Source organism: Eutrigla gurnardus (assembly GCF_963514095.1).
Source record: "Eutrigla gurnardus genome assembly, chromosome: 10".
NCBI classification, from domain to species: domain Eukaryota; kingdom Metazoa; phylum Chordata; class Actinopteri; order Perciformes; family Triglidae; genus Eutrigla; species Eutrigla gurnardus.
In genome coordinates, this window is record NC_139924.1 from 9,151,537 (window position 1) to 9,168,865 (window position 17,329).

The window sequence follows — 17,329 nt, forward strand, 5'->3', positions numbered from 1 at the left end:
AGATAATAGAAAATGTCCAGACTTTAATTTGACGTCATGTCTATATTCCAAATATTCCCTACAATTCATATGACTGGCAGCTGAATGTGGGTATGATAAACTCACTGAACATTATTTACCCTTCCTTTCAGATAAAATATACAGTGTTTTCTCTTTAATAATCTACTCAGGACTTGTTTTTGTATCACATCCTATGACACCCCAAATGTAGATGTGATATTTCTCACTACAGCAAAGTGATGACTAAATGTTAAATTATTGTGTTATTCTTTATCAGTTCAGGTTGATCTTGATAGCAAACCTAAACGCGACCGTTAGTAATCAATTAGCATTAGGAGTCAAAACACAGTTGGTGGTACAATTAGATAAGGGTAAAAAACATATGATACATAACATAAACTGTCATTGCTCTATATTAGTTCCTATTTATTATCCTCCACGAGTCGTGTAATTTAATAGATATAAACAACTGGAGCTTTGACTCAACCACAGAGTAATTCCATTACAATTAATTTCCTGTTCTATTTTTTTCCCCACACAGTATGTTCTTCATTTGTCTTTGTCAGTTTCTCTCTTCCTCTCTCTGTTTCCCCCCTATCTTACAATTTTCTCCACTTTTCTCTGCTTCACATCAGTCACCGCACTGTCCCCCTAACCCCCCCCCCCCCCCCCCCCCCCCCCTCCCCCCTTTTCTTCCTCTCATCCTTTTGTCAGGTTAATTAGTGTGATTAATCTATAGTGGAACTTCTGATTAAAGCTCACACCACTGTGGCTGAGGGGGGGTGAAAAGAACTCCAAATCTCCCCGGGGACACAGCCACCCACACACATGCATATGTAGACTGTGACACAGCCACCCACACACATGCATATGTAGACTGTGACACACACACACACACATGCATATGCTGCACATGCTGCCATGTACCTACACGGTGCTGAGATAATTTGATCCCATAGGAGGAGTCTCTGACAGAAAGCTTTGGAGCAAGGTGTGCCGGACCTGCCACTTGCAGAAACACATGTTGCACATACTAAAGGAGTGCTGGATTGATCTTACGTCACATCCAGGTCTGTAATGTCTGGTGACGGTATACCATGCACTCTTCAAACATTTGGTACGAACATCAGTCAATATTTCTTCTTTTCAGTTTTTCTTTTATATTGCGTCTCTCCCGCCCCTCCCCCCGGTCTGGTGGTTTCATGTATCTATCTGTCTTTTCAGACTGCACTATGACAGCATCTCGAAGGCAACGGCTTCCAGCCCTGCACTGAGGAGATAGACAGCCCTGCCAATTACCACCACCCACAGGGGAAGATAGGACCAAAAGAGATGGAGAGGGAAAGGGAGGAATAGAAAAGGAACCAAGATGGAAGCACTCCTGACATTTCTCATAAGAGCGCGATTGAAATCTTGCTTGCCAAGCGGGGTGAGCTGGAGTAACGTGCTGACAAATGAAAATGTGTTCTTGTCTTTCTCCCCCCTTTTCATTCTGGGCAAGTGGCTGTGCGTCACTCCTTTTGTGTCCTTTGATCGGTTTCCTGTCAGAGTAGATGGCTCGTGGATGGCCTGAAGGCGGGCGCGAAAGCTATTAAGTCTCACCTTTCCGTACTATTCCTTGAGCATTTTCCTTGTTTCCTCACCATGACTCCTGCTTTGAATCTCTCTGTCCATCGCCCCCTATCTTCCCTCTGTATTCACATTTCTCTTTCCATTTTTCTCCTTACCTCCCTTCCTCAGCTCACTTCTCTCACTTTTTTTTCGCCATGTCTCCATTAGGCAATTGTCTGCAGTTCATGTTAGGGTCAAAGGAACAGTCAAGCAGACTCAGGAGAGCTCAGAGAATCAATCTCTCCAAGAGCTCCAGCACACACACCATAAATAGTCTCGAGAGTGGGGCCATTACAGAAATGGTGCCTTGGACTGTAACTGAGGACTAACCTGGCATTAACCTGGCCAATGAGCCTCAAGTGTACGCAAGCTTGCACACGCACGCACGCACACACACACACACACACACACACACACACACACACACACACACGTACCTCAGAGTCTCTCCAGTAGAACCTCTGCGTTTCCACAGGTTAACCAGACTAGAAGACCGGCTGGCGGCTGAGGACGATTTGCCGTCGCCCACGTGCATGCGCACCACTGTGCTAGTGGTAAAGGCACTGCGCACGTTTCGCTCTGGTTTGGCAAGGATGATGTACACCTGTTCGGAAATAAAACGGGATATGCAATTCAAATACTGCAAAACAGCTCTAAACGAAGACCACTGAATTTAATAATGTACAGAAACAGCAAATACCGGCATAATTTTCAGAGGTGTGATGAGGGCTATTTATGTAAAACTAATAAAAAGATCATTCTCAAAACAAGCGGTAGCCAATTGTTTGTATTGATTTCAATCTGCTGTTGAAGCACAAACTTTCTCCTTGAGGTACCACAGTATATCTAGCTATTACTGTAGAAGAAGGAGAGAACATGATACGTGATCGTACTTTAAATGAGCCTTTTCATTTCAGTATGGGCATTTGGAGAAAATCTTTTCTTCTCTAATCATTTATTCATAAACCGAAGTTGTACACTCTTCCAAAAACAGGGTGTTAACTGGGCGTGCTACTCGTGCGTTACCATTACATTACTGTCAATAACAAACAATTACAACCACAGTGCATTTGAAGTTTGGAAACCTAACATGCAATCAGACACAAAGCAGTGACCGAGTGAAATGAAGAAACTGTGGATTTTAGCTTCAGCCTTACCTTGGGTACGAACATGCAGCACAGCGCCACGGTGGCACTGAGGCTGACACTGAAGCACATGGTGATAATTTTGTAGTTGGAGCCAAAGTAGATGGGTACGAAGGCCAGCCAGATAATACAGGTGGTGTACATGGTAAAAGCAATGTACTTAGCCTCATTGAAATTAGCTGGGACGTTGCGAGTCTTGAAGAGAGAGAGAGATAGAGAGAGAGATTCAGGGAGAAAGTGTAATTACATTTTTAGACATTTTTTCAATGTTGTTGCCTTAAAATAGGAAAAGTTCACAAATCTTTTATTTTGCTTGACGAGTAGTGTACTTCCACTACTGTCTGTCTCCTCCGTTCTGCTGATACACACTGCAGAAAATAGATGGCTGCAGGCCACTGATAATCAAACATTGACTTTATATGTTTGGTTCAATAGAATTTAATTTACTGCTGTTGAGAGTGGTAGAGCAGAACACAAACATTGGTTCAATCATTGCTTTTCTTATGTCTGTGTGTCTATTCTCATACAAGATGGAGTAAGACATGAACTGAACACACATGTAGTTCGTACATATGCCCCTACAAACAAGAACATGTGTCTCCATCATCCTGTGTCCTTGGCGCTGTGGATTTTAAGCACCTACTTACTGACGCTTTTGTGACTTCAATATTGACATTGTTTAATCAATACTATATCACAGAAAATAATCTTTTGGTTTTAAGGTAGTAGTGTACAATAAATACAAACAATTCAGCCTGTACCTTGAAGGCATAGAAGGTGCAGCTGAGGATGAGCAGGCCATTGTATCCCAACGGGGCAACCACACCTATGTTAGTGGTGTTGCAAATGAGGTTGACCTGGCGGATGCTGGGGTAGTCATGGATCACCTATAGAGACAGAGGAGGAAACAGGGCAATGACAAAAAGCTTGATAAAGCATTTCCATTACACTGCCAACTTAAGATGTTCAATGTATTAAGTCTGCTATAAGTACAAAAATGCCAGAGAGCAGGGACTGTTTCACTGCTTTTTATAACCAAAAAGATACCTGTTGATCTCCTAATTAATCTGCTACGGTTTGGTTCAAATGGTCTTCAAAATATTAGTGATTTAATAGAGAAATCAAATTTCTTCCTCTCTTGATTCTACTTAATGTTTCGCTCTCTAATTTTTCTGAAAGCCTAGGGCTGCTGTTCAATATTGAGGTCACGATTATTAATTATTAATAATACAATAACTCATTGACTTTGTAAACATCATGCATTTTTTAATTGTCTTTTTAACAGTGGCTTTTCTTGAACTTTAAAACTGAAAAAAAATATATAAATTACATTTATGAGAGAAAAACATTATATATAAAATATATTATATAATTATAAAATACAAAAATAAATTAGATCAATACTTTGAGCAAATGTGTTGTGGTACACACACAACCTAGTGAAAACTCCTTACGTATTTTCATCATCTTGGTAAACCATATTCAACATATTCCTGTCAAAACCTCAGTGAAAATAGGTGACATCTTTAAAGGACGGATGGATGCGCTGGATTCATAACATAACACAAAACAAGAGCATCATTGCAAAATGGAATGCAGCCCAATAATAATCTCAATGATCTTGTTTTTCATTAAATAGTTGGAAACCAAAATCCTGATTGGAAAAAAAATTGAATTAATCAGCCATTTGTGAACGTATTATTAAGTCTTTCAACAAGCCAATGAAAAACAGACAGGGACACAGACACCTTGCACACACACACACACACACACCTTACACACACACACGGCTTACCTCAGGTGGCTCCATGAGGAAGAGAGCCACAATGATGCCCAGCTGCAGTAGTATGAGGAGGAAGGCAATGATGAGCTGAGCACAGGCAGACATGAAGCGAGGTTTCTTTGTGCAGATCTTCTTCTTGCTGCCGGCCAGGATCCGAGCGATGCGGTTTGTCTGGGGACGAACACCATCAGGACCTTTTAATAAAATATATACTGAACAATACTGCATCTATATTCTGGCCATCTGCTCGCTGTATTTCTACCCTACTGCCCGCTGTCCTCATGCAGACATATTAACATTTGAAGAAACATTGCACACAGGAGTCACAATCTAGAGCAATACGCTCAAGGTAATATCTCATGGGAAGGCTGTTGCAGTTCTCTGCCATCGTTCAATCCTACATCCCTGTTCCCTGAGCCCTCATTCCCACAACCCCACGGGACAGAGGTATGAAAGGCTTGTGTACTGCCTCAGGTGTTTTGGTACCCGTATCCCCTCACTCTAACCATGAAGGAAGGCATAGCAATCTGCAGTATCAGGGAACATTTTTCTCTCTGTTGACTTTCTGAAAAGGTCTACACTCCTGCTTCCACAGATGTAGCTATTCCCTACATTGATGACCAAGACAGGTTGACATAAATGTAATGACAGGGGTATTCAAAGTCTTCTGCTGCACCCTCGATCATTACCTTGGTGACAAGCGCAGAGTAGCTCATGGCAGGTGACAGGCCTATTCCCAGTCGCTGGAGGTAGCAGTGGATGACGTGGGGTTTGGTTATGAGGCTGAAGGTACACAGGTACCCCAGACAGATCCCTGCCAGTATGATGTAGCACAGCTCCCTACTGGAAGATTTCACCACTGGGGTGTCCCGAAACCTGAACACATTCAGGTCAGCAATTATGTGCAGAAATACATGAGTGAACACATACAGACATGCAGCAATTACGGGATATATGGAAGAATCTAAAACACACACCCAGGAAAGCAGCGACTAAGGAAAGAGTAGACAGTGCAAAGTAGTCTGTCTAGTCAGTTTGCATTTATATCCTCTGATACAGACGAGACATTCATTACCTGATGAAGACTGCAGTAACAAAGAATGTGAACATTAGTCCAAGGCAGGCAAAGACCACAGCAGCAATGGGTTCCGGGTCGCCCCACCGCAGGTACTCCACTGGGATTGGGTCACAGCCTGGGGATGGAAAGAAGTAAGTGTGAGGCCCATTTACTAGATAATACAGAATTAGTTTTAGGTAAGACTGACATACTTTTCCAAACATTTACTTGTATTTTTATTCTTTACCTTCTCTGTCTTGCATTTTTCTTTTGTTTCTTATACCCTTCTATATTCAGCTTTATTGCACTGCGTTCCTGAATACCCAATCCTGATTGGTCAATTACAGCATACAGTCTGTAATTTCTTCACAGCAGACCACAGCTATGAATAAGAGATGGATTGCTATGGATGCAGGTCTGAACTCTGTACACAGGTAGGGTGCTCTTTTTTCATGGAAGCAATTTAATAATTTTCAACATCAATATTTTGTGTCAAATTATTGATTTCTTCAGTTGTATAATGAGCAGGATAATGTACAGCGAGCCGGTATTTATTGCTATATGAACCCTTCAGATGGAGTCAAGACCTTGATGTGGGGGTTCATTTCGCAGTAATGAGCAGCTGACTGTACATTATCCCTAACTTGACCCACATCTGACACATATTGAACATCGGTGTGCAACGCTTGTTCGGGTGAGCAACAAACTGCAACTGTTGAGATGGGAAAATCTGAATCTTGTTGCTTAACGCACTAGTAATTAGTGCAAATAAAGTGTAATCTATCCATTATCAAAACACTGATATCGTACCCATTATTCAGCCTGCCTCCTTCGTTATTGCTGCATACCTTTTGACCTTGAAATGTAGACTTCTCTGTTGTCCACACTTTTTTATCCCTCATCTGTGTCTCCATATCTCCCGTTCTTCTTGTCCTCCTTTAATTTGATCTTTGTATCAGTTTCCTGTCACTCTCTTTTTCTTTTTTAATGCCTCATCCATCACTCTGTCCCTCTCTTTCCCCCTAATATCTCCCTTATCTTTCTTCATCTTCATCGCTCCCACATTTCTCCGTAATTCTCTCCCTCCCTCCATCTCTGTCTTCCTCCTAGGCAAGGAGATAACGTGTCATTAATTAAAGGGACAGTTCTAATTATGAACAGTCTTAACGTTTGCTGAAATTATCTGGCTGGATGGTCTAGACATATTGTAGCAGCAGGGAAGCATGGCCATTCTTTCTAAAACTTGACACACACACACACACACACACACACACACACACACACACACACACACACACACACACACACACACACACACACACACACACACACACACACACACACACACACACACACACACACACACACACACACACACCTGTTTGTACAGTCCTGCTAATCGCAGAGAGAGGAAGAGTCATTAAAAAGACTGAAGTAATTTAATGACTTTGTCTTTAACATGGTCAATAAAGTTAATCAAATCAGTGTTCAAGTGGTTAGGTCTTAGGGCGTAAACAACGGCTTAATGGCTGCAGAGCCAAGGGGACGGAAACAAACAGACAGAAACTAAGTTAGGCAGAAGCACTCTGCAGTCGATGTGGTGCACCTACGGGCTCATATCACTAAAAGGCCATTTCAGTTAAAACTGGATAAAAATGAAGACGCCACATGCTCAAATCACGATTAGACCTTGAAGACTGGGTGCTGGACGACTAATGTAGATGATAAAAAAGGAAAGACTAGGACAGGACTCCAGTTTAATATTGCCATATGGATGTTTCGGGCTCAACACCCTTCTTCTGCATGTATTCTGGCAATTACACAATCAATACACACAGGTGGGGTTAATTATAGGCGCCAGCAGCCAGGCAACCAGCACAACAAATACATCCCAACTGGGATTTGTGGGCCATTTTATTTGTATTATGTTGGGAGCACACATTTAAACAGTGTGGGGTATTGAACAGAATGGAGTGTAGTTGAACAGAAAAATCCATCATATTGCCTTATTTAAAAAGAGAACATTAACCATACATAATAACCTCAAACCGGCAGGGGACTGGCAAGGGGGGACAGATCAGTGGGAGTGGCCTGCGGAGCTGTGCATTGTGGGAGTTGTTGTCTTCCATCTACATGCGCCAAAAAGTCACTGTCTGCCCACTTTCAATAAAGATTCACGTTTCCACGGGTGAAGTATTCCTTTAAGTAAAGCACCTCTTTAAGAGACAAGGACTACTGTAATGGTCCAACAATGAGGGATGACGACCACCCACCTGTGAAAATGTAAGGTGGGAGGAAACGAAGGCACTTGCTAAGAATTTAGCTCCAATTAATCTTGCCCACATGAATGTTGGGGCCGAAAATCAGACAGTTCCCTCGTGGGTTTCTTCAGAGCATCGGATACCTCGGCATTTTAATACTTAATTAGTTCACTGAACCTGCAGGAAATCATGTTGCGTCTGACCTCAAAGTCAAAGTGATGCATGAAGGGGGGCCGTTTAGAGGGTTCAGTCAATAAAAAGTTTTGAGGCAAACTCCTTCAAACACACTCAGACTCCAACTGTGGAACTTTACCGATCAGTGGAGAGGCGAAAATCCCAGAGCTAATCCTCCCCTTTTCTGCTCTCTCTCTCTCTCAGACTCACTTATTCCTTCTCTTTATGTTTCTAAGTCACGTTTCTACTCTCTTTTTTTCTTGTGTTCACTCTATTGCAGTCGCCAAAACTTTCCTATTGCTTATTTTATGGTTTTCACACCCACTGTAACTCTGTCCCTGCCAGCTGAGACCTTGCTCTATCTCCTCTATTCCCCCCTGCCTCTATATCTCTCTCTCTTCATCTCTCTTTCTTTTGGCCTGAGGGAGCGAGATCAAAATGTCTGCTGGAGGAACAGGGCAAGCAGTTTGTTTACACCTCATTATTACTGTTCCATACAGCACCGCTGGGGGACACACAGCTCTTATTGTTGATGAAATGAGTCGCATACATGCACTCACACGCATGGGCGTGCACAGACAAACACACACAAAATAATACACTGCTAGCCCCGATCACTCTTTCAATTCAATATCTCCCTCGTTCTTTTGCTGCCAATTTTCTCCGACGGTTTTCTCATCCGTTTGCTGCCCGTTTTGGTTTAAGGATGCTCCACTCTCTCTCTGGCAGTGGAGCTCAATCTGAATTTCCAGCGTGGCTCGATTCATGTTTTAATCATTGAGCTCAGTGAGGAGCTAGAAAGCAGTATAATGAGCAGCTGAAAGCATAACAAGGCAAAAATTCAAACGCTTCGAACGCAACGGTGGGGAAATACATTTTCATCGCGGCTGAAGTGCATTTGCATTGAAAGTTGCTCTTGATGCAGAATAATTAAAACATTGGTGACCATGTTGGTAACAAATTAAAGGGATGAGGGAGCAGAGGGGAAGGAAGGGAAGGGGAAAGGAAGGAGGAGAAGAGAGTGAAATGGAGAAATCGTCTCTCAGTCAACGTAACTCGTGCAGGCTGTCTAATAATATGCTGTAATGGCACACTGTATAAGGGAAAGCACACCCATCTCATTCCACTAAACATCCTTAATCTTATGACCCTTAACACAAACTTGCTCAATCATATAATCACATATTCATCGCATGGTTTCCTTCTAGTGGCTTCATAAATACTGCACTGATAATCCAGGATTTTTATGCAGGAGCATGAGCAAGTCCTGTAGCTCTGTGTGAGTTATTCAAGATTTTTCTAGGCAAAGTGGACATTTTTGAGCTTGCGCTTATGTTAGCCATAGGCATGCATTTACAAACACACAAACATCCAGAGACTGACCTGTGAGGTCATCAGTAGGCCAAGAGCCCAGTTCACAGGCTCGGCAGGTGTACTCGTCAAACACAAACTCATTTTCTTTACAGGGAGTGCACGTCCAGCAGCAGCTCACCTCACCTTTACGGATCACCTGGAGGGGAGGGAATCAAATCATGTGCACAAGCCACAGAATGATGATGCCGAATGGACCCACATTAATTAGGTATAACTGGCCTACGAGACATTTTAATTCATTTTTGCAAAAATATGAATAATCCATTCCAGAGGTGAAGATTTGTAATGTACGTTTAACACGCCAAGGAAGGGTGTTGGATTCATAACCTTCCCCAAGACCTTTATAATGTTTACCAACTGTAAAGTGAATACCTTATTTATTTTTATTTTTATGAGTCATTTTACCTTAATCTGTCCTTTGGCACAGGGTTCACTGCAGACGGATTTGATCACGCCATCTTTGTTAGGCCAGATTTCATCATCATCTATCTTCAAGCCTCTGTTGTCCCAACTGCCAACATTAATGTAGTCGTAGTAGTCCTTCCCCATCTTTTTGAAGTTCATGATTTCATACCTGTGGATGAAAAGTAGAGATACAGTATACATCCCACCATTAAACCAAAAGGCAACAACACAAAAAATAAACCCATGACAGCTTTGTTAAGTTACAGTGTGTACCTGCCAGGAGAGTCTCCGTTCACATCAAACAGGATTCCCTCCCCCGACACGCCCGTGAAGTTGGTTTTCATCAAGAAGTCTAACAATGTGGCACCATCTATAGGTCGCATGGCATCACACAGGCCCTTAAAATACATAAACAATCATTTCAAATCCAACACAAATGTCGTGACCCACAGCATAACAAATAGTTTCATGTAAGTTACTTTGGAAATGGCAGTCAGTGGCCACGCACGATATATCCAAAGAACTGAATGTAACGGCATAAAAACAGTAAAAACATTCCTGTACTTTGAGTTTTAACTCAGGTATATTCAAAGCATGATTACTGTACAGTCAGCTGGAGTAACATAATACAAAGATACACTTTAAGCAACCAAAACAACAGCAGGGATGCTCCAAGTTTCATGAAAATTGAAACGTGCAAGCCCCTCTGACATATTACATTCCAGTTGTCAAGGATCAAATTTGAATTCCCAATAAGCTACAACTAACATGAGCTAAAATCACTGATGGATCTAAACTGGCACATTCGTTAAAACCAAATGTGTAATAGTATATCTGATCATTCAGCTTCCCGTCTTGCACCCTGACGTGCAAGAAGCAGAACCCTCTCCTCCCCTTCATCTCCCTCTATCTCCTTGCTTTGTCCTAGTATGACCATCCATTCATCCATCAGAGCAGCACCTACCTGATAGCCTGGGCAGAGAGCCCGTTGCATGTTATGCAGGCCATATGCCATCGAGTAGATGGCATTAATGACGAACCCCATCTTAGTGTCCTGTGCATACTGCTGCCGAAGTGAGTCTCGCTCTGCAGAGGTGGGGTGTGTTGGGGGAGGGAGGGAGGATTGGTTTGGTGGGGAAGGAAGAAAAGAAAAAGGCAGGTATATGAAAGAAAACTATCTAGTTTTATGAACCAATGTGTGCTTCTTTTCCTGACATCAAAGCCCCACTCTCTTCTCATCGACCACTTCCCATCTCCGCGTCTCATTTCTGTCAGCCTCTTTCTGTGTCTCGTTCATTTGTGTTTCCCGTCCCATTTCATTAGAATACATGAGACATGACTCCCTTTGATGCAGCTCACACACACTGTTTTGCCTATGAATGGAGGGATTGAAACAGAGAGAGAAAGACAGGGGAGGGACGGATACAAAGAAATAAAGGGAGGGATGCACTCACAGCCACAAGGCATATCTCCATATGAACCAGAAAGCTGTGTGTATCCATATTACGTGTGTGTGTGTTCAGCCACACTGTTTGTATGTTATTTGCATTAATAGTGGCCAGAATGAAAGCCTGTCAATAAATATGTAGATGTTACTGTAGCCTGTGATGTTGAACTGAAACAATGTTCCCAATCTCTTTCTCTGTTCCCCAGATGGTCCTAGTCAAAACAGAAGTACATACAGCTGTTGTTTTCTATGTATATACTCACTACTCAGGTGTTCACAGTAAGTAAATATCAGGTCTTATCCTCACGGTATGTTTATTCGTGGTCTGTACTCACTGCTACAGGTGCGGTTGTATTTGGGGCTCTCCTGTGGGTGACCTTTGAGTCGGCAGTGGAAACGATGCTGCCAGAACTCGGGAAACCAGGGGTTCCTTAGGTTGTTTTCAGGACGAAGTTTAAGGTAGTACTCGTCAAACCACTTCACATCGGCCGACTGGAGTTTGATGGTTATGCCGCCCGCCGCTTCCCGGACAAAGCCATCTGTTACATCATACCGGTCCGCCCATCCGTCACTGCACACACAGAAACACAAGGACAAGTAGAAAGGTTTAGCAAACTCATGAATGAAAATACTTCAGCTCCACCGTTTCCAAATATGGATTTGCATTGATTCCTCTGAATATCTGCTGGAATCATTCGGTCATTCCCAAATATTTCTGCTTATTATGCTCAGCCAATTTAGATGGTGTCTTTTAAGGTTGGGAGAAGACTGAGATGGAACTATTTGGGCAAACTGTCTTCATGATTTGTTATTCTACTATCATAACAGAAGGTTGTAATAATAGAGCTGACTAAATAACAGTTTGTACTGCTCGACTATGCCTCCCAGTAAGTAGCTTGTATCCAAAAAGCCCTTCTTGCAGGTGTGCTGAGTGTGGACCTTTTAGGGCCAGCCCCTATAGGAATTAGTACTGGTAGTTGAAATAATCAACCTGATTAGCTGAGTGTGAAAGTACATGAACATTATAATATGCTGAGACGCTGAGTGGGTCAGTCTCTAGAGCCCTGGAATTATAATACACAACTGTGTGTGTGTGTGTGTGTGTGTGTGTGTGTGTGTGGAGGGGGGGGGAATGCAGTGAACAGCTGACATGCCTGTTATTAGATTAAATACATTTTTTGGGTTGAGAGGTGAAGCGCGAGGGCAACAATATGTCATTATAACGAATAAACTTTATTTCACCCTCTCTCTCTCTCTCTCTCTCTCTCTCTCACACACACACACACACACACACACACACACACACACACAGACAGCTGAGGACATTTAGTTGGCGAGTGCTCCAGTTTCCTCGGGAGGAAGGGACAAACAAAGAGAATGAGCAACAGAAAGACTCGGAAGAAGAACGAGAGACTGAAGCAGAAATAGCAAATTGGGGAGAAAAACAGTGAGGGAGGCACAAACAGAACGATTAGTGGAGAGGACATGTGGGAGGGAGATCTTACATCATTATGGGCAATGTCGTAAACTCAATCATATCGCTGACAAATAGGCATCAACACTACGAGCAGACACACATGCACCAGCCCGGGTGCCGAGATGATCTAGGTCAAACGGAGTATTTTGGCTGCGGCTCAACAGCCGTGCCCCACCAGAAGCCAGCAAGACGAATATAACTACCACACAATCCACACACTGACAAACTGTGGGGAGACATATCGCGGTAGTTTGCATTTTTTAGGGTGGGGGGGAGGGGGATTTGGGTTTACTGCTCCTCAAGGAAGCACAGATGGCACAGTGAGTGTGTGTTTGTGTGAGAGATAAAGAGAAGAAGGGAAAAAGAGAGAGGAGTGGACGCGAATGACAAATCTTCTCTCTTCCTTTCACAACTCCTGCCAACATGGCCTCAAGCAGGAAAATGATCCTCAGTTCTTCCAGTGGAAATTCTCATTCTCTCTCTCTCTCTCTCTCTCTCTCTCTCTCTCTCTCTCTCTCTCTCTCTCTCTCTCTCTCTCTCTCTCTCTCTCTGTCTCTCTCTCTGTCTCTCTCTCAGCCTCCAGAGAACAAAACTCATTTTCTCCTACAGCAGGCCTTCCAGCCTCATTCGGATTGGAGACCCAAAGCGTTTGTGTGTGCGTGAACCGTCTTCTCCATCAGCCACCATTTGTGTCCCTCTGTCTCCCACCTTTCTTTCTGGCGTTCTCCTCGTCACCCTCCACCTCTACGCAATGGTCATAAATCACGGTGGCTATCCACTACATGATAAAACATGCCTGCAACCATCCCAATAAATGTGCGCAGGTGTGCGATGGGTACGGTAGTAAAGAGATGACGGGGGGTGAGCGGCGGTTCTGTCGACAGCAGGCTTTCCAACACTTCTTCTCAAACCACTGACTGTTTTGGGGTCTGATGCCTTGCAGAGGATGCTGTCTTCACAATGGACCAATTGGGAGCTCACTTGAGGGAAAATTAATAGCAATGGGGAATTCACGTGATGTTTTGTCCCCAGTCTATGTGTAACACACCGGTACACTGACATTATGAGACAAAGGGAGAAATAAAGAAATTGAGAAAAGAGACAAAATCAAAGAAAATGGACAAGTGAGGCAGTGGAAACGGATTCACAGGTAAACAGTCTCGGATCATTAATCAGCATGTTCCCCTTTGCTCCATCTTTCTACCCTCCTCTTCTTCCCCATCCACCAACTCATATTCCACTGCATCTATTTGCCAAAATGTCCTCATCTTTGTTCTCGTATCATTGTCGGGTCTTTTCGGTTTTCTTTTTACTTTCGCCCCTTTTTTCTCTCACTTGTCACCTATTTGGCAAGCTTCCCAGCAGGTCACACCTGGAGTCTCAGAAGCCGAAATGATAATCAAGGCGAGCAACCGCCACACAAACACACTCACAAATACTCCTGCATTAACCACCACCTGCAGGTATATTTCTTGAAGATTCTCCTAAATTTCAATAAGCAAGGGTCTTGTGTGCTATATGGACTTTCAACAAAACGCAACAAACACACTACAATACACACAGATGTTTACTCATTTACATTACATAACTGTGTGGGCGATGTTGCCGTGACAAGAGGGCTTTAGATGTGTGTTTGTCTAAGGGTGGCAAGGGTAAGGGTGTGTGTGTGTGTATAGGCTCACCCTATTCTTGATCAATATAGCTGCTCTTAATGATATCCTGGTTCCGTCTCTCTCTCTCCACATGTCTAAGAGCCCAAGGCCGTTGCCATGGTTTCCAGCCCACGCTCAACCTGCTGTCTGTACTTTGTGTCTCATTAGAGCACACTGGATTTTAAGTGTATGCATACGCAAACACACACACACACACACAAACACACTCTCTCACACTCCCTCTCTCTCTAACACGAACACACGCACTTTTCTGTTCACTATTCAATTAATATGAGACCGCCTGTGTCTTCTAATAATGAAAATGCTATTTGCATAACAGTACAGTATGCCAGTGTTGTAGGCCAACACACTATCTTAAGCAGAACTTTTACAAACCAATTCTACATGTTGAGGCCAGGGGCAATTGACTTTTCATTCTGTTCATTCAACGTATAAATGGAAACTGGAACTCATTTGTGAGTTATTATTAATTTTCACTTGGTTGTGAAATTCATCTCGAGCCAGAAGTTTTCAACTCTTTGAAATCCAGCAAAGGTCAGCCAGGGATTTGGTGATAGGAATACTGTAATAAAAGCACTAAACGACTGCATCTTTGACCAGCTATTATCACACTGAACAAGGATGCAATATGAAAATGTGGAAATCTTGAATTAAGCTGTCAAGAGTTAAAGGAGTTTATAAAACATCCGAGAATGGCAAAATCTATAACAGTTTCCAATGACTACGTAGTAAGTAAAGGAATTTTCTACTGTGATAACCGAAGACAAAAAGGTGAACATGTTAAAGGTCAGTATCGAAGTGTGAGCTTTGCATTGTAAATAGACACAAATGAAGCCATAGCAACCTGGCAGGGATTCTAAATGAGCATCTGCTGCTTACAACCAAACATACTGCGCACACACACAAACACACACAAACACACACAGTCCACCAACCAAACCTGACAACATTCATTAGCTGGACAGACAACACAAGTGGGGAAAGGGAACACAGACGGTCACAATCTGACAGAGCCGGAAAAAAATCGAAGAAAAAAAATGTAAGATGCTCTGCATGTCGGCGAATATCCAAAGCTTAAGTGTCAGAGGTGCAACAGCTGTATATTGACGTGCACAAGCCCGCCATTAAAATTCAAACCCAGAAAAACAACAAACAAATGGTCCAAAGGATGGTGTAAATTTGCTGCTATTCATAATCCCACATTTAAGTCAACGTAGCTGTAGGTTCCCCAAGCATTAAAACACAGCAAAAGCTGTCAATTTGAGTCAGCACAGAAGGTAATCTGCAGCAGACTATATTAATGGGATAATGCGAGCAAAACACTGATGGGGTGTGGTTTTTGCTAATCCCATGGAGTAAAAAAAAAGAACACTTCTAAACTGAGACGGCTCACAAAGTTGCATGTTTTAAAGCAATAGTGCATATTGTAGTCGCTCTATGATTCATGGCTTTTGCATTTGTGAAAGGGGAGAGGCCTCCGCAGTGTGATGAAGGAGCCCAATATTGGCATCAGATAATGGGATCTTCAGTCTCTTTGGCACACCCCAAGCTTAAGGCACATATTCTATTTTTCATTGTCTGTTTAACGCGTAGACAAGCCATATGAGTGGCCTAACGAGGTGCAGAAAAATGCATTAATCTATCCAGGTTTTAGAGTGAGGCTTAGGAATAGTATGAGACCTGACATTTCTTTTGACAAACCGTAATTTGAAAGGAAACCTATCAGCTAGTCCTCCTCAGCCATGACACCTCATCTACAAACCGTCTCAGCCAAACGGAGGTCAAAGTTCACCATGACTACTGCAAAACTCATTAAGCCAAATGTCAGAACTGTCTCACACATAGACACAGTTGCTCTAAACTCTGTGTGTGTGTGTGTGTGTGTGTGTGTGTGTGTGTGTGTGTGTGTGTGTGTGTGTGTGTGTGTGTGTGTGTGTGTGTGTGTGTCCGTGCGTGTGTGTGTGTCCGTGTGTGTTACAGGGAGAGACATGGATGCTAGGCCTGTGTCCATGTGTGTACCCAACTGTGTAATTATGTGAGTGATTGGACCACTTTATACGCCCGTCATCCAATAACACACACACACGCAGCAGAACAGCCCACGCCTGCTTACCTTGGCAGCAGGTTCACTTTTACTCATTTATCGATGCCACACTTCATTACCCTGTCTCTATTTTTTTTCTGACAGTCTATCAACTCTCATCTTTTTTGCGGTTTCTCTTTCCTCCCCACAGCTTGATACCCCCCCCCCCCCCCCCCTGTTCGCATTTCTACCACTTCATAAATCTCTCTTCATACGAATCTCTCTGGCTGATTCCCTCCTTTTCTACACCGTTTTCTTGTTCTATTCTATTACATAACTTGCACTCTGTGTCTTTTTCTTAATCGACCGCTTGCTGACCATATTTCACTTTATTTTAATATTTAACTTTAATTAATTAAATATTATTACCATAGACTGTATCAAACATGGACCTAATCATTTGACATCAACCCTTGGGTTTCTTAAGAGCTGTAAAGGTCAAAGTGGGTCACCCCTCAGAGTGCAAAACCCCCCCAATTCAGAGGTTAATAATGGAGCATTTGGCTATAGAGAGCAAAACTGTTTTACACCAAAATGTAAACATGCTAATTTCTGCTGTAAAGCATTTTAACAAAGAGGATCTAAGGAAATTGACTCGCTTTTGGAACCAACCTCAAATGGCCATTCAAAGGACTGCAGTTCTCAACACGTGGTTCCCACTTGACTACTACTCAATCATTCACAGACCCATGATTACATTGGGAGATCATCACCAGTGCTTCAGTGTCATCGTCGACCTCAAACTCAAAAGGGATTTTTTTTTTAACCTGAAGATCAACAAACTGCACTAACCATAGAAATGCCCTCACTTCCTCAGCTGTCTGTGAGGATAAGTCACA

At 42.8% G+C, this 17,329-nt stretch overlaps 1 protein-coding gene across 1 annotated transcript in view; it reads right to left on the minus strand.

The window, feature by feature from the left end:
• grm5b (glutamate receptor, metabotropic 5b) overlaps positions 1-17,329 on the minus strand; it is a gene marked incomplete at its 3' end in the record, with an annotated part of 44,355 nt that overhangs the window by 1,226 nt on the left and 25,800 nt on the right. The window contains exons 6-16 of the mRNA XM_084019210.1: positions 11,593-11,828; positions 10,775-10,896; positions 10,084-10,208; positions 9,811-9,979; positions 9,415-9,541; positions 5,615-5,732; positions 5,229-5,415; positions 4,552-4,710; positions 3,518-3,643; positions 2,769-2,951; positions 2,049-2,215 (exon numbers count right to left, since the gene is read on the minus strand). Coding sequence (XP_083875336.1) covers positions 2,049-2,215; positions 2,769-2,951; positions 3,518-3,643; positions 4,552-4,710; positions 5,229-5,415; positions 5,615-5,732; positions 9,415-9,541; positions 9,811-9,979; positions 10,084-10,208; positions 10,775-10,896; positions 11,593-11,828 — 1,719 coding nt within the window. The remainder of the gene's footprint in view (positions 1-2,048; positions 2,216-2,768; positions 2,952-3,517; positions 3,644-4,551; positions 4,711-5,228; positions 5,416-5,614; positions 5,733-9,414; positions 9,542-9,810; positions 9,980-10,083; positions 10,209-10,774; positions 10,897-11,592; positions 11,829-17,329) is intronic.